The sequence below is a fragment of the Eptesicus fuscus genome, chromosome 3 (genome assembly GCF_027574615.1).
Source record: "Eptesicus fuscus isolate TK198812 chromosome 3, DD_ASM_mEF_20220401, whole genome shotgun sequence".
NCBI lineage: Eukaryota > Metazoa > Chordata > Mammalia > Chiroptera > Vespertilionidae > Eptesicus > Eptesicus fuscus.
In genome coordinates, this window is record NC_072475.1 from 65638449 (window position 1) to 65661048 (window position 22600).

Consider the following 22600-nt stretch of genomic DNA (forward strand, 5'->3'; position numbering starts at 1 on the left):
TGGCTCTTCAACATCTTCCGAGGGGTCCCAGATTGGCAAAAGCTGCAGGCCAGGCCAAAGGACCCCACCAGTGCACGATCGGGGCTGGGGAGGGCTCCAGGTCATGTCTGGCCCATCTCACACTGTCCTGATCGGCCAGACCCCAGCAGCAAGCTAACCTACTGGTCAGAGCGTCTGCCCCCTTGTGGTCAGTGTGTGTCATAGTGACTGGTCAAACGGTCGAACAAACGGTCAGACACTTAGCATATTAGGCTTTTATTATATAGGATTAGAATGTCACCAGTTTTTCTGTTATGTCCTTTTTCTGTTTTAGGACTCAGTCCATAATTTCATGTTGCATTTCGTTGTTAAGTCTCCGTAGTCTCTTCCCAGTTCCTGTCTTTCCTTATCTTTTATGATCTTGACATTTTTGAAGAATGCTAGTCAGGCATATTGTAGAATGTCTCCCAATTGGGGTTTTCTGATGATTTCTTCTGCTTAGATTGAGATTATGCATTTTTGGTAAGAATACTACAGCAAGTGAGGCTCTGCCCATCTCAGCACATCATATTGGGGGTACATAACGTTAACATGTCTTATTACTGTTGAGGTTAACCTTGATCACTTAAGATTGTGTCTGGTGGGTTTCCCCACTGTAAAGTTACTACTTTCTCTTTGTGACTCATAAATGTCTTAGAGGAAATATTGTGAAATTATGCAACTCTCCTGCTTATTCTTAAACTTTTGCCTATTTTAGCATCCATTCATTTATTCAATAATTTGTCTGTATCAGTATAGGCTCATGGGTATTTATTTTATTCTGTGAGTTATAACCTAATATTTTTGTTGTTTACTTTCTTACTCAAATTGTTCTAACTTTGGCCATTAGGAAATGTTTCAAGTTGACTCTTTGCCCTTTCAAAATGCTTCCATCTTTTTTGGGTACTTCCTTTCTTTCTATCACCACAAGATGTTTTAGGCAATCTTGTTTTTTCCTGCCTTAACCCTGGAATCAACCACTTCTACATGGAACCTGGTTCCTTTTATAGGAGAATAATATTTAGAAACCAAGATCATGGAACTAGGTATGTTCACTGCTCCTGGAGTGTCATTGTCTCTAGGCCCTCCCCTCTTGGCAGACATAGTTGGGAAATATGTGTATGTATACTAACCCACACGTGCACACACATTATATTTATTTCTGTGGCTGTCCATCAGTATGCATATTAAAATCCATGAGTTCACACTGGTGCCTCCAAGTCCAGTGTAACACACAGGGTCATACTATCCTTCCCCTTTCTTTATTTGTAACTTATTTCTGTATCTATCTGTGTATCCTATATAATAAAAGGCTAATATGCATATTGACCGAACCGCAGAACAACTGGTCATTATGACATGCACTGGTAACCAGGGAGCAGACACTCAATGCAGGAGCTGCCCCCTGGTGGTCAGTGCACTCCCACAGAGGGGAGCACCGCTCAGCCAAAAGCCCTAGCTGGGCTCATGGCTGGCAAGTGCAACGGCAGTGACGGGAGCCTCTCCCACCTCTGCGGCAGCGCTAAGTTTGTCCAACTGCCGGCTTAGACCTGGAGCAGGCCTAACCCGTCAATCGGACATCCCCCGAGGGCTCCCATACTACAAGAGGGCACAGGCCGGGCTGAGGGACTGCCCCCAAGTGCACAAATTTTGTGCCCCAGGCCTCTAGTATATAATAAAATAACTTTAACCCTAACCCAGCACACAGGTTTTAGCATAGCCTTTCCTCCTTGCTTGTCTGGAACTTCTTTCTCTGACAGTGAGTAACCTAAAGCTTATTATCTAAATATACTTACTTACTTATTTAATCTTAGTATATTATAAAGTAGCTTCAGAATAACTAACCCATGTAACTATGGAAATAAATTTATTGAGTATAATATTTATACTGTTATTTTTGTTTTTAGCCTTATTAGCCAAAATATTGTTTTCCAAAGTTACTTATGTCCTCCTTCCCTTTCAATGTGATGATTGTTAGTGAACCTCTAATTTAGATTTCTCCAGTGTGTATGGGTATATCTGAGACATGGGGAAATCTACCACCATGCTTGTCAGGCTTTTACATTGACTTGGCTGGAGACAGGATGGTCCTCAGGTAAATGCCATCGGAGTAGCAGGCGCTCTGGGCTCATTCTTTTGGTCCCAGCCCACATTCCTCCCCTATTCCAAAGGAGCCTGGAGCTGCCCTTGGGTAATGAAACCTGGATACTCAGCAGCCTGCATATGGCCACAGGATAAAAAGGGGAAAGATGCCTAGCTGCCTTGCAGTGAGCGGCTAAATAACAGGAAGCTCCTGTCAGCATCCTCAGAATGGGTCACTGGCACAAACCCAGCAGCTGTCTCTGTAGAGTATTTGCAAGAGGACTTTAAAGAATATGTTTTAAAGAGTTGCTGTAGTTTGGGTTCCATTAATTCCTGTACTTTTTGTGCTTTGGTTCTGGATTGTATTTGTTCCCCAAACATTCTCCTTTTTTTTTAAGGGTTTTTTTTTAAAATATGTTTTTAAATTGATTTCAGAGAGAGGAAAGGAGAGGGAGAGAGATAGAAATATCAATAATTATAGAGAATCATTGACCAACTTCCTCCTGAATACCCCCCTACTGGGGATTGAGCCCACAACCCAGGTATGTACCCTGACCAGGAATAGAACCGTGACCCCGCAGTTCATAGGTCAACACTCAACCAGTGAGCAACACCGGCCAGGCAACTCCCCAAACAATCTCTTAACATCACATTTGGAGCATGTTATTTAATAGGAGATGTTCTGAAAGAAACAGAGCAGGCTCTCATTAAAACACTATTCATGCACCTTTCCCACACATTTCATTTCTAAGCCTCATTGTTTTATGAAAAAAATCTATAGATTTTTTTATAGAAATTTTCTGCTTCTAGCCTATCCTATTTTTTCTTTGATCTTACAGTGAAATCTCTTAGGGAGATTCAGCAATCCACATGTCATTGCTAATTAGCACAAACAACATGAGGGATTAACTATGAAGCTCTTACACCATTTGGAAAACAGCCTTCTTAATTTTGCACCCTACTCTGAAATACATTTCATGCTTTCTTATTAAGATAAGAAAGTCTACAATCTTTCCTGCTTGTAAAAGTTGAAGAGAACAATGAAAGATGGGTTGACACTAAATCTTTATTCTATGGGAAACTAAAATTGCTTATTTGGTTGGGTTTTTCTGTTAGAAAATCATTGTTAATGTTGTGTTTGTGGCATTGTGCCTTCCAAAAGGCCACCCCAAACTAAACCAAGGGAGCATGGGTATGTATAGAAAAAAAGCCTGGATTTTTTTCTGACAAGGTGATGAGAACTGTAGTTAAGTACCTCATTTATATAGCATGATTTCTTCCCAAAGATCTTAGTTTTATCAGGACTGCCTACACACTACTGAAGCAAAACAGTTTCTGAACTGAAACATAGCAACCATCCTTTCAGCAGTGTTGTCTGTTTGGGGAAGGAAATGAAAGAAAAGCCTCTTTGGAAATAAAACTACTGCAAAGAGAAATGTCAGGCACACATGAAGAATATTGGGAGTTGTGTAAATCTGTCCTCTAAGTTTATTGCCAAGGACCATGTGTGGTATACATATAACCAACTCTCTGGACAACTTCCAAGTAAAATTCTAGGGTTGGTAAGGAGGTTGTTTATTTTGTTATTATATTCTTCCTTACCCTCATCCAACAAATAACCCAGGTTTCTTATTCTCACAGAAGGGACAGTGAGGGCCAATTTACCAAAATATTGCACTGGTGTTTTGTTTTTCAAGCATGAAGCCTTTTTTGATCCCACAGATTCCATTCATGTATATATAATTTTTTTCTTTTAAAAATACTAATTAAATTATGCTTTGAAAATTTAAGAAAAGAACCTTTGGCACAAATAAAGTTCATCTTCTAAACTTTTACAGAGTAGAATATCCTTTTCTTTAAACACTAGACATTCAGGTGAATATATTTACTAGTATAAGGATCTATGGGTGAGGAACAAATGACATCATATCATTGTCTTATTGTTGGACTACTGTAGAGATGAATCGAGCATTTGTCTAATATATTCTGAGGTAAGCTGTACTTTTGGCATTGTGTGTGTGCGTGTGTGTGTGTGTGTGTGTGTGTAGAGGGGAGTGGGGATTCATAGAGGGGGGAAAAAGGTCTAGAAGGGGATGAAAGGAAAGGAAAGAGAAGGTGATGGGGAGCAGTAAGTCTGCCTTCCCTCTTAAAATATGATCCAGACCATGTTGGGAAAGGAGCCCTATCTGAATGGCCGGTGATAGCTGTGTTACAGTCATTCTTCTTTTAAAAGATCCCAGAGAGTCTTACTGGCTATGAATTTACTGTATGGCAAGACTAAGCAATTGCTCTCTGAAATTCTACTAGAGTGAAGCAGAATTAGCTCATTATAGCAGTATTATTGATTAAAACTTCTTAACAAAATTAAGAAGAATTTATAAAATGTCCTTATGTTAGCAATACATTTCGATGCTTTTATGGGTGAAATGATAAAATGTCTGATGTCTGGGATTTATTTTTAAATACTCCAGAAAAAAAAAGTAGGGAGAGGAGAGATGAAACAAGATTATCACAATGTTGATAATTCTTTTTTTATTATTATTAAACTAGAGGCCCGGTGCACGAAATTCGTGCATGGGGTGGGGTGTGTCCCTCAGCCCAGCCTGCACCCTCTCCAATCTGGGATCCCTCTCATAATCCAGGACTGCTGGCTCCCAACTGCTTACCTGCCTGCCTTCCTGATTGCCCCTAACCACTTCTGCCTGCCAGGCTGATCACCCCCTAACCACTGCCCTGCCAGCCTGATTGATGTCTAACTGCTCCCCTGCCAGCCTGTTTGCCTCCAACTTCCCTCCTCTGCCGACCTGGTCACCCCTAACTGCCCTCCCCTGCAGGCTTGATTGCTCCCAACTGCCCTCCCTTGCAGGCCTGGTCCCTCCCAAATGCCCTCCCCTGCTGGCCATCTTGTGGTGGCCATCTTGTGTCCACATGGGGGCAGGATCTTTGACCACATGGGGGCAGCTATCTTGATCTTGTGTGTTCGAGTGATGGTCAATCTGCATATTACTCTTTTATTAGATAGGATAGAGGCCTGGTGCATGGGTGGGAGCCAGCTGGTTTGCCCTGAAGGGTGTCCCGGATCAGGGTGGGGATTCCCTTGGGGCATGGGGCAGTGTGGGCGAGGGGCCTGTGGTGGTTTGCAGGCCAGCCATGCCCCCCGGCAACCCAAGCGGAGGCCCTGGTATCTGGGGTTTATTTATCTTCTACAATCGAAACTTTGTAGCCTGGAGCAAAGCCAAGCCTTCTGCTCACGCCGTGGCTGCTGCCATTTCTGTTTGGATTTGTTTACCTTCTATAATGAAACTTAGTAGCCTTAAGCGGAGGCCTGGGCCGGCCAGGGCAGGTTGAAAGCTTGGCTTCCTCGGTCGCCGGAGGCAACCCTAGCCTGCTCTCTCCAGCTCCGTGGCTGCCACCATATTTCTTGGGATTTATCTTCTATAATTGAAACTTTGCATTCTTGAGTGGAGGCCTGGGCCCGCCAGGGTGTGTGGAAAGCTTGGCTTCCTCTATTGCTGGGGAAACCCAAGCCTCCCTCCTGCTCTCTGTGGTGGCAGCCATCTTGGTTGGGGTTAATTTGCATATTCACACTGATTGGCTGGTGTGCGTGGCTGGTGGGTGTAGCGGAGTGATGGTTAATTTGCATATTTCTCTTTTATTAGGTAGGATGTACTAGAGGCCCAGTGCATGAAAATTCATGCACTGGAGGGGGGTCCCTCAGCCTGGCCTGCCCCATCTCACAGTCTGGGAGCCCTCAGGAGTGGGAGGCGAAGCCCCCATCACACCTCTGTTGCTGCCACTGCCAGCAATGCAAGCCTCAGCCAGCCCTGGTTACCTGAGCCTCGGGCGGCCCTGGGTGGCTGGGCAGGTGACATCTGAGGCTTGCCTGTGCTTTGGGCCAGCCCTGGGCGGCTGGGGGGCTGAGGGGACTGGGGGACTCTGGAGGCAGGTGTGCGGAGCAGCCGGGCCTGCCTAAAGGCAGGCTCGGCCTTGCCACACGCCTGCCACCCCAGCAGGGCTAAGGGGACTGGGCGCCACCATCTTGTGGCTGTGGGCACTGTCATCTTTGAGGGCGTGGCAGTCAATTAGCATATTCCCTCCTTATTGGCTGTGGGCACTGCCATCTTTGAGGGCATGGCAGTCAGTTAGCATATTCCCTCCTTATTGGCTGTGGATGCTGCCATCTTTGCAACGGCATGAGGGTCAATTAGCATATTCCCTCTTTATTAGATAGGATTGGTGTGACATTGGTTAATAGGATGATAATTCTTGAAGCTGAGTGAGGGGTTTAATTCTTCTCTTCTGTTTTTAGATGTGTTTGTTAAATTTTTATAATTAGCATATTTTATGTTTAAAAAAGAAAGGAAATAAAAAATACAGACGTAAAATCAGCATCACATCTCCCAGCATATAACAAGGATGTAGCTTTTTGTCTATAGCCAATAGACTTAGGTAGCGTTTCACACAGCAATGCTTGTCAAAGTTTAGGCCTCCAGATTTTTGCGTGGAACTCAACAGCATGTCAAGTCTTGGCACTGTGTATTTTCCCTAATGTGTTTAGTTATAGGAGCATATGTATAAATCTGAGGGTAGGAGACACAATGATTTCCTCTGTTTTCTTTTGAAAATTATAAAAATTAGGAGTAGGATGCTTCACAAGGTACCACTTTTCAGTGCTGCTCCTTCCTGGGGCATTTATTTTGCCAATATCCTCTTCTTTCCAACCCCAGACACTTCATATGGTCTGTGGTGTCTCACCCAACTATAGTAGTCCACAAAAGGAAAAAAGAAGTTGTAGATCGCTTCCTTGTATAGCGATACAGTGTCTGTTCCTTCTGGCCTGGGAGCAGCAAGGTGTCAGTTAGGGCCCTGGGGAGAGAGAGAGTAGCTTGGTTCCTAACATTCGTGCCTTGGCCAACTCCCCTAGACCACTAGTTGCACCGCAGTTAGTTCCATTCGGTAGAAATAAATTGTAAACTTGTTGACATTTTTGTCCTCTTTACAGTTCATTGTTTAGTTTTCCATAGCAGAGAATTTTGATGCAATTATCACTGAGCTTTCTGACAAAAGGGAAGTAGCTGAGGAATTTTGATGAGTTACCCACTTCATTAATCAGAACAAGCATCTATAGTGACAGGGTTAAAATTACAATGAAGATTAGATAGCAAATTGCTGTTCCACCCAACGTCAATCACTCCCAGTGACAGTGGTGTGATTACACTTCAGGGAAGAGCTTTCTTGCCAACACAAGGAGGGCAACTCGAGTGCAGGTAATAAATTTGACAAGGTGAACTGTCATTTCTTCTTTAGAGCAGAATCCTTAATGACCAAATGATGTCTTATAGAGGACTGTGAGAGGAGAAAAGCATTTCACTTAAGAAGTTTCTAAATTTCATTTTGTAGTATTTTATTTTTGAAATTATTATAGATATGTACTTGAGAACAGTCTTTCCCAAAGTGATTTCCAGTATTTTATTGACCTGTATGAAGCCTTAATTATCACCATAACTATGTAAAGAGATGTGGAAGTTAGTAAAAGAATGTATTACTATGCAGGGGTAGGCAAAAGTAGTTTTAAAGTTATGAGTATGTGAAACATGGAATTTATTCTTGCATTATTATTTATTTGTTAATTGTTATATTATTTCTTATTAACCTGCTTTTGCCCATCCCTGTATTTGAAAATCTATCAGAAATAAAAACATGGTGCAGAGAAATCTGAAGCTAGTTAAGAATGGAGAGAGGTCAGACTGGTTATCCAGCTAGTTAAAACATTAAGTTCTGGCTTCAACAGAGTATATTTCTCTTCCAACCCAATTGTCTTTTTAAATACTAGTTCTGTTTCAAAGAGCGAAGAGATTAAGCACTATTATAGTTCTAGAGTGTAGAACCAAAAAGGAGAAACTGACCTGGGAGAGCAGGAACATATAATAGGAAGGGTGTAGATCATGACTATGGACGTGTGCCGCTTCTCGTCCCTTCTAAATTAATCAGAGTGCTTGCATCTCCCAGAGGAGACAGAGTATTTTCTTTTCCCAAATGTTTTCCTTTAAGCACATTTGTGGGACCCCTGTTTGCCTGAATAATGTTTGCTATGAATCATAAATAACCAACTAGCTATTCTTCATTCATACTTTTATTTTTTTATTAAAATTTTAATGGGATTGCATTTTTTAGTAGGCAGAATAAAAACCAATAGCAAACTGCCCAGCTGGTGTGGCTCAGTGGTTGAGCATCCTATGAACCAGGAAGTCACAGTTCAATTCCCAGTCAGGGCACATGCCTGGGTTGTGGGCTCAATCCCCAGTAGGGGGCATGCAGCTGATCAACGATGCTCTCTCCTCCTTGATGTTTCTATCTGTCTCTCCCTTTCCTTTCCTCTCTGAATTCAATAAAAAACAATAGCAACCTGGTGTTAAGAAAGCAGCCATTTGACACAACATGGATGGGTCTTGAGAATATCAGGCAAAGTGAAATAAGTTAGAAAAAGTTAGGAACCAGAAAAGATGGCTGCCAACGTGAAGGCAGACTGCAAGATACTGTGTGAGTGAGAAAACAAAGGGAGAGTGTGTGGTCACATGGGGAGTGTTTGTTGGTGAGTTGAGAGACTGCTATACTCCAGGAGACAGTGGGAGACTGCTGGACAGGGCTCCCCTGACCAGACAGCCCCCACTGCTGCTGGGTTCCCTCCCGAAGCAACTGGATTGGACGCAGAGACTGCGCCATCGTGAAGGGGAAAGTGGATGTTATCAGAAGCCTAAAAATCTACAACTACGGCACCCACCGAACAGCTGCGAACCCGAGAACATCAGTCCCTGAGTGGCGCAAGCACGCGGATTCAGAGGAGCTCTACACTCCACTGCGGAAAGGTCAGATTTTGCCTGGGATAAAGTGAGGTCTCTGGTCCCGGCAGGAGAGAGAAACACTGCGCAGCGGGAGCTGGAGACCTGGGGAAGTCTGCGCCTAGGAAAATCGTGGCTGTTGGGGCTGGCATGATCCATGAATGTGGAAGGGGGTCCGCAGAGCTGCTAACAGAAGGGAACTCTAAAAAGCAACCCATTTTGATCTGAATGCAAAAGGACAGCCTAAAAATTTTAAAAGTATGCCAGCTGCTTAGACCCAAGGGAAAAAGAAAAGACTGCACAGACTTGCGCGCAGCCCTGGAGTTCGCACACTTACTCTGGCTCTTTTTTCTTTTTTTTTTTCCCTCTTTAAATCCTTGCTTCTGATTACTAAGCCCAATACATAGGATCACCCAATTGGGGTCGCTATAAGAGACTGAAGGGCAAAGTTGTTTTTCTGGAACCTGGGGAACCAGCTCTGGGGCAACCCACTCCCACAAACCGGTATTGAGTGCTACAGGGAAAGCAGGATCTAAGCACTGGCTAGAGAGGACCTATAGACCCGGAGGTCAATTCGGAAACACTGCCACCCAGGGGATGAATCAAAAATTGACTCTTGTGTAAAAACAAGTAAAAGAAAACATGAAATAGAGACGTACTGCCTGCCTAACAATCAGGACTGGCTTACAACACTGAGGAGCAGTGGAACGCAGGGAACTTCAATACTGTCCTGACTAGGAAACAGGCGTGCCAAACAGAACAGTAGAGGAAGTGAATGACCTTCACTACTGCACATTTTTATTTTTATTTTTTTCATCTTTTACTTAAGAAACTAAATTTTTTTCTTTTTTCCTCACTTGATTTTACCTTTTTCATTATTACATTTTTATTTTCAATCAGTATTATTACTACTACTATTTTACCTTTTTTTTTAAAGTGTCATTTTATTTTCTCTTGATTTTACTTTGGGATTAGTGTTCTACCTAATAAAGTCCATACACACCTCTCTCTTCTCTTTCTTCACTATCCAAAATTTTTTTTCTCTCTGTACTTTTGTTGTTCCTTGCTTGATGGTTGATTATATTGATTTTTTATGCTTGTTTGTGAGATTGTTTTGCTTTTTCTTTCTGTTTTTTTGTTTTGTGTTTGTTTTTTGCTTCTGTTTTCCCTCGCCTTGCTTGATATTAGTTGTTGTTTGTAGTTTGCATTCACCTCCAGTTACTTGTTGCTGGCATTTGTTGGGATTAGTGGTTGTTCTATTGGAGTTTTCTCCCCATGTATATAGTTTTTTCCCCTCTTCTTTCTTATTCTCTCTCTTTTCTCATATTTTTTCCTTTTATCAATTTCATTTTTGCACTCCTTTTTTTTCCTCTTCTTTCTCTCCTATCCTCTAATTCACCTTTCTCTGGTGGTCACCTTTATTTGGGATTATTAATATCGTGAATACATTTGTGTTCAGTGCCTTGTGCGTTGTACCTTGTTGTGTTGTATTTTGTGCCTTTAAATCAATGCAGGAGAGAGAGAACTACATAACCAGACACCCGGAGAAGAGAGATCATGGGGAGACAAAGAAACAGCCCGCATATGAAAGAAAAGCAGGCATCACCAGAAAAGGAATTAAATGAAATGGAGGCAAGCAACCTGTCAGAGAAAGAATTCAGAGAAATGGTCATAAGGTGGCTGAAAAGAATGGAAGACAAATTCGACAATATGAGTAAGAACCAAGAGGAAATGAAGAAGAACCAAGAAGAAATGAAAAATGGAATCGCTGTTGTAAAGAACTCAATAGAAAGCATCAAGAGTAGACTAGAAGAAGCAGAGGACTGCATCAGTGAGCTAGAAGACAGGGTAGAAAAAAATACCCAAATAGAGCAGCTTCTAGAAAAAAAATTAAAAAGCAGGAGGAGAGCCTAAGGGAACTTTAGGACAACACGAAACGAAACAACATCCACATATAGGGGTGCCAGAAGGAGAGGAAACTGAGCAAGGAATAGAAAACCTGTTTAAAGAAATAATGCCAGAAAATTTCCCTGATATAGGGAAGAAAAACCCCACACAAATCCAAGAAACTCACAGAGTCCCAAGCAAAATGAACCACAAAAGACTGACACCAAGGCACATTATAATTAAATTGGCAAACACCAATGACAAAGTAAGAATCTTAAAAGCGGCCAGAGAGAGACAGAAAGTTACCTACAAAGGATCCCCCATCAGGCTAGCGACTGATTTCTCAACAGAAACACATCAGGCCAGAAGAGAATGGAATGAAATATACAAAGTCATGCAAAGGAAGGGTCTGAATCAAAGAATACTGTACCCAGCAAGGCTATCAATCAAAATTGAAGGTGAAATCTGGAGCTTCACAGACAAAAAAGGACTAAGGGAGTTTATTACCACCAAACCAGCAATGCAAGAAATGCTAAAGGGTCTGCTGTAAAAAACAAACAAAACAGAAATAGGAAGCAAAGAAGGAACACAGGGGTAAAGAATAAAAATGGCGACAAACAAGTACCTATCAATAATAACTTTAAATGTAAAGGATTAAATGCCCCAATCAGAAGACATAGGATAACGGATTGGATAAGAAAATATGACCCATATATCTGCTGTCTACAAGAAACCTACCTCGGAAAAAAAGACGCACACAGGCTGAGGTTGAAGGGATGGAAAAAGGTTTTTCAGGCGAATGGAAATGAAAAAAAAAAGCTGGGGTAGCAATACTTATTTCTGACAAATTAGTTCTCAAAATAAAGGACATAAAAAGAGATAAGTGCTGGCGAGGATGTGGAGAAAAAGAAACACTCGTGCACTGCTGGTGGGAATGCAGACTAGTGCAGCCACTTTGGAGAATGGTATGGAGTTTCCTCAAAAAACTAATAATGGAACTGCCATTTGACCCAGTAATCCCACTTCTAGGAATATATCCCAAGAATCTAGAAACACCAATCAGAAAGGATATATGCACCCCTAAGTTCATAGCAGCACAATTTGTAATAGCTAAGATTTGGAAACAGCCTAAATGCCCATCAGCAGATGAGTGGATTAGAAAACTATGGTACATCTACACAATGGAATACTACACTGCTATAAAAAGAAGGAACTTTTACCATTTGCAGCAGCATGGATGGACCTGGAGAGCATTATGTTAAGTGAAATAAGCCAGGCAATGAAAGAAAAATACCACATGATCTCTCTCATTTATGGAAAATAAAGAACATTATAACCTGATGAACAAAAAGATAGATACATGAGCAGTAAAGCACCGAACAGACTGTCAAATTACAGCGGGAAGCCTGGGGAGTGTTGGGGAGGAGGGGAAAGAGATCAACCAAAGGACTTGTATGCATGCATATAAGCACACCAATGGACACAAGACACTGGGGTGGGGGTGGGATGAGGGCATGCGACGGGGTAGGGGAGGCTGGGGGAAGTTTAATGGGGGTAAAAAAGGAGATATATGTAATACTTTAAACAATAAAAAAAAATTAGGAACCATATGCTTTCACTCATATGTGGAATATAAAACTGAAAGCAACAAATGAGCAAACAAGATAAACAAACAAAAACTCATAGACACAGATAATAGTATGGTGGTTACCAGAGGAAAAGTACATGGGTGAGGGTTAGTAAAGGATAAAGGGGGTCAAATATATGGTGATTTGATTTTGGGTGGTAGGCACACAGTGCAATATACAGATGTTGTATCATTGAATTTACACTTGAAACCTATATAATCTTATTAACCAACTAGGGGCCCAGTGCACGAATTCGTGCACCTTGAAAGGAACTGTGGGCTGCAAGGCTGCGGTGGGCACAGAGGCATGTCTTGGCCCATCCTCTGTGACCCCACCCTGCCACTCCTGCCCTAGCCCCTGGTCCTCTGTCTGTCGGCAGCTCCACTTCCACCACTGCTGCTCACACCCGCTGTCAGTGCGGAGTAATTGGGGCTGGCGCCATCAATGGGTGCGAGCAGGGCTAGCACCATCAGCGGGTGCAAGCAGCAGCTGCTGCCCCAATCTCCCCTCAGGAGCAGGAGGAGGTAGTGAAGCCCTCAGGGACAATAGGGCCGGCAGCCGCTGCTCGCACCCCTTGATGGTGCCAAGCAATCAGGACCGGTGCCAGGCACTGGCAGCATGTGCCAGTGGCAGCTCTGGCGCTGGCAGCAGGTGCAAGTGGGGCTGGTGCCAGCAGCAGCACGTGCGAGCATTGGGCAGGTCCGTGGTTCGTGGTAGCAAAGAATTTTCAGTAACCACCAGAGGCTCGCCCTGATGACAGCAACCGGTTGTTCAGTTGTTCTGCATTCAGTCTATTTGCATATTAGGGTATTATAGATATAAACTAGAAGCCCGGTGCACGAAAATTTGTGCACTGGAGGCGGGGGGGGGGGTCCCTCAGCCCAGCCTGCCCCCTCTCACAGTCCAGGGGCCCTCGGGTGATATCCTACTGATAGCTTAGGCACACTCCCCCAGGGAGCGGGCCTAAGCTGCAGTCTGGCCTCCCTCTGCGGGAGGCAACCAGCTCGATCAGGGGAAAGCGCCACCCTCATCACCCCAATGCTGCTGCCACTGCCGGCCGCCATGGCTGCTAGCCCTCCTTGGCCCTCGCAGCCACCACAGCTTTGTCCGGAAGGATGTCCAGAAGACATCCAGTCTATCCAGTCTAATTAGCATATTACCCTTTTATTAGTATAGATGTTACTCAATAAGAAAGGGAGGGGCAACATTAGCCCTAGGGACAAAAAAGAAGTCTGTCACTTTCCTGCTATTAACCTCTGTGTAGTGAAACTGAATTATAGACCTTTAAAATTGATCATTTTGCTATCTAAATCTAAACTTAAGTATTTTAAAAGAAATAGATTGACTGTAGAATTTATTCTTAAGTTCGGATATGTTCTAACAGTGCTTTTCTAACCATAGTAAGTTATATATCAAGTTTTTTCTCTTTCAGCATTAAAAAAAAAAAAAGCAAAGAATGTGCCTTCCTTTTGAGGAGAGACCTTTTTGTCTAAGAGATTAGGGTCGTCAGGATGCCAGAGTGTTTCAGTTTTAGCCTTAGGTGTACCACTAACTCTTTATTTTGTGAATTTAGTCATTAGACCTTCTCTACTTGAAGTTCAGCTTGGTAAAGTAAAGTATAATGATATCTGCAGTCTTTATTTTGTAATGATTTAATACTAGTAAATACGAATTAATACTAGTAAAATAGTACATGTAGGGTGCTTTGAACTTACGGAGAAAAGGAATGTAGAAATCCAAGAAGGAAACTATTAGTAAATAGTGTTATTGTCAAAGTGGATTATGTTTGTGCTATTTCATCATTAGAAATATTGTAGGAGATAAAAATCAAGTCATTCAAGAGGAATCTCTTGAATCTGGTAAGTAGAGGATATTTTTACTATGGCACACAAGTGAACATTTTTTCATGATGTATTTTGTGGGATAAACAGATGATAATGCAAAAAGCATAACCCCTCTGCCTGGCAGCTGTGTTTCTTCCTTGTTATGACTAAAGGATATCTTATATTCAGCAAATCTCCCTTCTTCTGTTCCTCTCTTCTTCCACCTCTCTCCCTCCTTCTACTGAATCTGAGACAATGTTTCAGAAAATGTGCCCTTGTTTGACATATTAGAAGAGGAACAAGAGTTTATTATTAACTTTTTCCATGGTTTCTCCTGATGGGAAATAAAGATTTTGTATTTTGTCTAAATGGGAATATGACTATTCCTATGTAGAAAATATTTCTGGCCAAGTGGCCTATTTCTAAAAATTCTAGCATAAGGAGAAACCAAGATGGCGGCAGAGGTAAACACCTGAACTGCTGCCTCTCACAACAATTTCAAAACTACAACTAAAAGACAAAATGGACATCATCCAGAACCACAGGAAGGCTGGCTGAGTGGAAATTCTACAACTAGAAGGAAAGAGAAAAGCACACTGAGACTCAGAGGAGCTGCGGAAGGCAGAGGTACAGAGGCGCGTGCGCGGAGAGGGCTGGCAACTGAGTACGCGGCTGGCTTTCTCAATCGGGAGGGAAACAAAAGCTCCCGACTGCTCTGAACTCCAGTTCCAGGCGAGACTCTGGGGACTCAGACTCATACGGGGAGAACCTGGACTGTCTGGCAGTGGGTGGAACTCGAGGGCAGCTTTCTCTCAGAGGTGCTTGCAGCAATTACTGAGGGACACTGAGACCCAGGGGCCTCTTAGGGCAGGGCTGATGGGAAGCCATTGCTGTTTGCCCTGCCCTGAGATCCCCCCCACAAAGTCATTGCTGTTTGCTCCACCCTGAGACTCCGCCCCATCCAAGCTGAGCGCAGAGGCTTTTGCATATGAATGGCCTTGTCCTTTGAATCCTAAACTTACCTAACAAACTGCAGCTGAGTCAGTGAGACCCAGAACATCCGAAAGAAGGCCCAAGGCCCCGCAGCAGCTTGCATTGCTTCACAGCTGGGCCTCATCTGGGCACCTCCAAAACCCAAACAAAGAAGAGGAATCTGCAGATCTCTCTGTAGCTCCTGCTGGGTGGCCTCAGGCAGAGGCTAAATTTGCACCTCCTTGGAGATCCAAGAGTCAGTGTACCCAGGAGTCAGAGTGGGACCATCCAGATTATAACTCCTCAGATCCATAAGAGACACACTCAGGGGGCAGACTCAGTGAGCACCAAAGCCCCACTGAAGCAAGTCTTGTCTCATAAGGGTGTCTCCAGCACAGAAGTTCTCCCATCGTAGACACAGCTGATCCTCACAGCCAATTGGCCTGGAGGTCAATTCCTCCCAGTGACACCAACAACAATCAAGGCTTAACTACAACAAGACTGTGCACACAGTCCACAAAGGGGTGCACCAAGAGTGTCCACCTCAGGTAACTGGAGAGGCTGAGCCACTGGGCCCTATAGGACACCTAGCACACAAAGCCACTCTATCAACACAGGGAAGCAGCCAAAATGTGGAGACAAAGAAACAGGTCACAAATGAAAAAAAAATGGAGGAAAGCAAACGACTGGATATAGAGTTCAAAACCACAGTTATAAGGTTTTTCAAGCATTTTCTAGAAAAGGCCGATAAATTTAGTGAGACCCTCGAGGATATGAAAAAGGACCAACTAGAAATTAAGCATACACTGACTAAAATAAAAAATAATATACAGAGATCCAACAGCAGACTAGAGGATCTCAAGAATCAAGTCAAAAGATTTGAAATACAAAGAAGCAAAAAAAACCCAACCGGAAAAGAAAAAAGAAAAAAGAATACAAAAATATGAGGATAGTGTAAGGAGCCTCTGGGACAACTTCAACTGTACCAACATCCGAATTATGGGGGTGCCAGAAGAAGAGAGAGAGCAAGATACTGAAAACCTATTTGTAGAAATAATGACAGAAAACTTCCCCCACCTGGTGAAAGAAATAGACTTACAAGTCCAGGAAGTGCAGAGAACCCCAAACAAAAGGAATCCAAAGAGGACCACACCAAGACACATCATAATTAAAATGCCAAGAGCAAAAGACAAAGAATATTAAAAGCATCAAGAGAAAAGCAGTTAGTTACCTACAAGGGAGCACCCATACGATTGTCAGCTGATTTCTCAACAGAAACTATGCAGGCCAGAAGGGAGTGGCAAGAAATATTCAAAGTGTTGAATAGCAAGAACCTACAACCAAGATTACTCTACCCAGCAAAGCTATCATTCAGAATCGAAGGTCAGATAAAGAGCTTCACAGATAAGAAAAAGCTAAAGGAGTTCATCACCGCCAAACCAGTATTATATGAAATACTGAAAGGTATTCTTTAAGAAGAGGAAGAAGAAGAAAAAGGTAAAGATAAAAATTATGAACAACAAATACATTTCTATCAACAAGTGGATCTAAAAACCAAGGGAATAAAAAATCTGATGAACAGAATAAACTGGTGAATATAATAGAATCAGGGGCATAGAAAGGGAGTGGACTGACAATTCTCGGGGGGAAAGGGGTGTGGGGGGTGTGGGAAGAGACTAGACAAAAATCGTACACCTATGGGTGAGGACAGTGGAGGGGGGGTAAGGGCAGAGGGTGGGGTGGGAACCAGGTGAAGGGGAGCTATGGGGGAAAAAAGAGGAACAATTGTAATAATCTGAACAATAAAGATTTATTTTTTTAAAAAAGAACTAAAAAAAAATCAAGCATATACTCCCTTATGTTATTAGACTTTTAATTTATTCTCTCTCCCTATGACACCTTAAAATCTATATCTTTAGCAACTTTGTTCAGAGTTCCCAAATGCAAACACAGTGGTGCGCTTGCTAAATGTTGAAATAGTGAAAGGTAAGTATTTTTATACAGAAAGAAGCAGTAAATCAGGTTGACCCTGAGAGTACTACTAAGTTCTCGTTGCTGGGCCTCAGGCTTCCCTCAGACCTCCCACAAAGGCACCTCCTATGAAGTTGCTTTCCATTTAGTGCTCCCCATACTTGGTAACGCTCCCAGACTTGCCATTCCCATTTATGGAGCCGGGGTCTTTCCTTCCAGAGGCTCCCAGTCTAGTGCAAACCAGTGAACAGGTGATTGTAATGCAGTGTGTTGAGTGTCTTGACTGAAGAAAGAATAGATTGCTCTGGAAGGGCACTGACATTTGGGGAGAGTGGTTGGTAATAGGAGGGCTCCCTAAGGGAGGTGACTTCTGAAGTAGTCAGGCAGGGAGAGGAGAGAAAAGGAGGAAGAAATTAGGATGACCATAGATAGAAAAGTGTGAAACAGTATGGTTGGTGTAAGGCCAAGAGATGAAAGTAATTTGATGTATTAGGAACATAAAGTTTTCTGTGAAAATAGAAGATATAGACAAGGACTAGATCTCAGAGATTTTCTTAGATGAGGGCCATGAGCACTTTTCTAGGGCATCCTTAGGGTCAGCAGACCTTGTCTGATTATTGTCACATGCATACAGTGGAAGATTGTAGGAAGCCTGAGTGTCTAGTCTCTCTAGGCCTGTTCCACCAAGGCCCTAACATAGTTAGGGGTCGCCCAGCTCAAGCTACTGGTTTTAGTTGTCTTGTTCCCAGGGACCAGAGAACCCACTCCATCCTTATGGGACCTCCATGTTCATTTATGCAGGACATCAGCAGAATTAGTAACAGGGATGAATTAAATGGTTGGTATTTTAAATTCCAAGATAGCCTGGCATGAGAGATCCTATCAGAAGCAGGTCTTTCAAGTCTCTCAAACAAGCTCTTTATCTTAGACCTTAAATGTGACTGTTAGTCCAGCTCCCCATAGAACTGGTGCCTTACAAGGAGGATGAAGTATTTAGTTTAAGTCATGAGGCTGAGAGTGCCTCAGTTGCATGACTTGAATATTTCTTGTCATTATTAGCATAAAGTAATTGTGTCTGGTCTGTTCCCCTTCCATTAAGACAACAGTTGCTAATTTTGTTAGAAAAAGTGTGAGGCAGAAATCTGAGGAGAGGGCTTTATTACCTATTAGAAACACTGGTGGTGATTTTCCAAATGTTGTTTCCATTGTAGTGTCAGAAGCGCTATTTCTCTGCCTGGCACAAGCTGATTCTTGACCACAGGATTAAGCTGGGGAAAGCTGGAACTCTGTCCAACTGGAAGTTTCAACTGAAGGTCCTGAAGGCCTGGAGAGACTACACGAGATCTCGGAGGCTGGAGCGGGAGACACAAGCCATGGAGCGGGAGCTCAGGGAAGAAAACAGGTATCATTATTTACCATGAAAGCCCTTCTAGTGCATTTATCTAGAACAGCTTTCCTCTTGATGTATCCAGAAACGAATTCTCAAAGCTCTGTTCACTGGAATCATCTCACCTGCTTATAAAATGTGCTAACAATTGGTTTACGTTGCATCCCAAACTAGAAAAATTTAACTGAAGATTATAAGCAGAAAAATTACTTAATTAAAATATATTAATGTGCACGCTTTCCTTTTTTAAAGGAAGCAGGTATGCTTTTTCCCTTGTCCTCACATGTAGCAGCATTTCACTTGGACTGTTTTATAATTCAAAAGACAGAGTTTGGTTTATATGCCAGTAATTCACTTTGGTAGAAATCACTATCTGCACATAGAATATTAATTAGGGACACAGGGAACATCCATCTGGGAGGACAGACCTGCCAAGAGTGATTCCTCCCATTCCCCCATCTTTTGTTCTTCATCTTGTATAGAGGTTTTGACACCTTTTTATCAACTTCCTCTGTGATTGCCGCATCCTTTATGGCTAGGGTTCAGGATCTGGAAAGGGGCTGCACACAAACGAATACACTAGACAAGAAATATGAATTTAGAGGCATGGGGGGCCAGGTGGAAAACCTTATCTAGTGGAAAGGCTCCACTGGGCCCCAGGCCCTGTTAGCGTTTATTCAGTTTTAGAACACACATCTTGCCCTTAGTCAGGCTGGCAATCCGATAGCAGACTATCTTAAAGGTCAGTAAATATTAGTAAAGATTTACTTTGAGGCTATTAGGTCAGGAAATTGCTTGAGCCACCATTATCTCGACAGAACAATTGGTGCATAGCTTTTAGCCCTTACTAAAGCTCAAGGTCCATCAGCCTTCGAGTTCTCTGATGCACTTTCATGATAGTGTAGACATTGGATAGCTTCCAGCATCCCTCTTATTCTTGTGAATGACAAAATTTGTCTTCAAGTAAAACTTTCTTTGCTCCATCATCTTAAATACATTCTGTTCTTTTCATTTCTAAGTTTAACTTTACATTCTTGAACCAAAATCATATATGTAGAAGGAACAATTTGTTGATTTGGGAGAGGGCAGTTCATGTTTTTATATTTGCTCACTTCTCTACCAACAACCCTGTTATTCATTCAGGGTGAAAAACTAAAGGGATGGTATATGAAAGCATTGAGCATTGTTATGTAGAAGGGAATGACAACCCCTGGAGTTGTACAACCATGTGACAGCATTAGGCCCTGGGAAGGACATGTAGGAGACTGATACATGGCTCCTTGTCCTCAAAGAACTCACAATTTTGTGGGGAAAACAAGATCTAGAAACAGTAGAGATATCGAATAGCATTATACCAGTAAACTGTGTAAAGCATCCCCTTCTGATAAGACCTTAGCAGAGGGAAGTGTCGCTGTGACTAGGAGACTCCTACAGAGTGCCAGGAAAGGTTTTATCAAGAAGATGGGTCATGAGCTGGGCTCTGCACAGTAAGTAGGATGCTCCTAAGTGGAAATGGGGAGACAAGTTGATGGCATGGAGTGTAGCCGTTCATATTAGCTGGAGATCATCAAGCATGTGGTTGTAAAGTTCATCAACTTGCAAAAGGCTTTGAATGTCAGGACAAGGAGTTTAAATATTCTTTTGTAAATAGAGGAAAATTCTTTTTTTAAAAAATATATTTTATTGATTTTTTACAGAGAGGAAGGGAGAGGGATAGAGAGCTAGAAACATCAATGAGAGAGAATCATCGATCTGCTGCCTCCTGCACACCCCCTACCAGGGATGTGTCCACAGCCCATGTACATGCCCTTGACCGGAATCGAACCTGGGACCTTTCAGTCCGCAGACCGACGCTCTATTCATTGAGCCAAACTGGTTTCGGCGAGGAAAATTCTTGAAAGTTTTTAAGCAAGAGGGGGGCCAAGTCGATTTTACTTTCTATAGTATGCTATAGAAATTTTTATTTAAAAATTCAACATAGGGAAGTCTTTCATAATTCATTTCTAAATTCTCAGGACCCAGTGATTGATATAAGGGATTAAGTCTAACTGAAATAGGAATAGCTGGAAATGGACTTGTTGGAAAAAGAAGGGAAACTGGGGGTGTTTTAAAAGGGAAGCCACATGAATAAGGGCATAAAGGAGTAGAAACTGAGATGTTTGTGAAGTTTACATGCCAGAAGACACCTGTAGAAAAAAAATCTAAAGAACTTGAGATTCCATTGACATTAAACTGTTTAAATATAAAAACACTAAATGGGGATTTCATAATGTGCCAATTTTTATTAAGATCTCAGAACTTTTTGTCTCATATCTGTGAATTATTTTCAGGTGTCTCTTTTTAAATGTTCAGAATGGGTACTACTTTTTCGTTTTAATTCTGTATGTTACAAAGCCATTACACACCTACTCACACTCACACACTTGCATAGACACACATACACAAACATACCATTAAACACATTTGTAAGATACTACTTTAAAAAAAAAATGAAAGAGAGAAAATATTTAACTTATAATAATTTTTTACCACAAAACTTTAGAGCAAAAATATCTTAGAGCAGGAAGGCTATCTGAACACTTGTCTAATCCAGCCCCTCATTTTATAGATGGTAAAAGTAAGACCCAGAGAGGGTAAGTAATTCAAGGTCATGAAGTTAAGAGTAGGTAGTGCAGGACTGGATCCTGGTCTTTTTGATTCAGAGTCAGATGCTTTTTTCTATACCACACAGCTCCATATTAAGAAGCTTCCAGGTGATGGTTCCCTAAGACAACCATGTTTTTCAACTATACTGTAATTCACTTAAGCTGGTTGCAGATGAAAAATAAGAGAAGTAATTAACAAATGACAAGTCATGCTGAAATACATGAGAAGAAAGGATCTATTAGACACAAACTGTTCTTTGTGCTGCTTTCCTGAAAATCCCTGGTTCTGTGCATCTTGTTTTTTGTTCTAGAAATTGGTTTAGGATATTAAGGTGGGTGATTTTGCTCAAAGAGGTCGGGATATTAAAGGTGGAGTAAAAAACTCAAAGGTAGCTGCTGCAAGCAGAAACCAAGAAATGTCCGTGGGCTCGAGGGCGTCAGGTAGTCCCCACTTCCAGCATTCTTTTGGGCAGTCATTTATGGAGTACCTCTGTTAACATGTTATATTGCCCTTCCCTCCATGGACTCCTGGGTATCCAGAAACTGAATGGCATCTGAAGCTGCTAAACCTCCTGATATGTCCGTCAGAGAGGCAGGAGGACAGACTTGCATTATCTGGCTCATGCTAAAGCTCTAAAACAGAAATGTATTGTCTTCCACGTTTTCCCTGGGGGCTACCTGGTGCATTATTGAAAACATTAGCTTTTTCCATTCCTATTCCTGCTGAAGCGGCTCATCCCAGATGCAGCTGTTAGTGGCACTGCTGTTTTTATGTTCTGCATCAGATCTCGGCACGCAATCAGATCACTAGTATGTGGTTACTTATTTGTCATTTCTCATTTCCTTCTTTTTCTTTATTTTATTTATATTTTTTTCATCACCATTTATCTCCCCAATATCTTCCTCCACCTCCACCTACCTCCTGCCCCACCCCCGACCCTCTACCTCCCATGGAATCACCACATCTGTGTTCATGAGCTCATTCCCTTTTTCCTTATTTCCCTTTTTAAAAATTCAAGATATTCTTTCGATACCTAGAAATATTCTAAGATAGTGTTATTATCTTACATGAGGATTTGTTCTATATAGGACAGGCAGTATAGGGCTTTTTTTAAAGGATGACATCACTTAGAGGAGGAATCTGAAGCTTAGAAACTTTCAGTCACTTGCCCAGTGTTCTGTTAGTGTTCTGACTTCCTGGTTCCATAATATGCACCAACCACTAGGTATCATTTGAGTTGTTGGTTCTAAGCATCATGGTTCATATTTAAATTCCTATTTAAACCTTTTATATTTTATATTCTTAGGTCTTTAGAGATGGCTTTTATCTGCATGCAGTTATATAATT

The 22600-nt window shown here is 42.2% G+C and overlaps 1 protein-coding gene across 2 annotated transcripts in view; it reads left to right on the forward strand.

The window, feature by feature from the left end:
- The window catches only part of CCDC191 (coiled-coil domain containing 191), a 78018-nt gene that overhangs the window by 23774 nt on the left and 31644 nt on the right, over positions 1 to 22600 (forward strand). For both annotated transcript variants that reach the window (XM_028153313.2, XM_028153314.2), the window contains one exon: positions 18432 to 18622. In XM_028153313.2, the coding sequence (XP_028009114.2) occupies positions 18432 to 18622 (191 nt within the window). The remainder of the gene's footprint in view (positions 1 to 18431; positions 18623 to 22600) is intronic.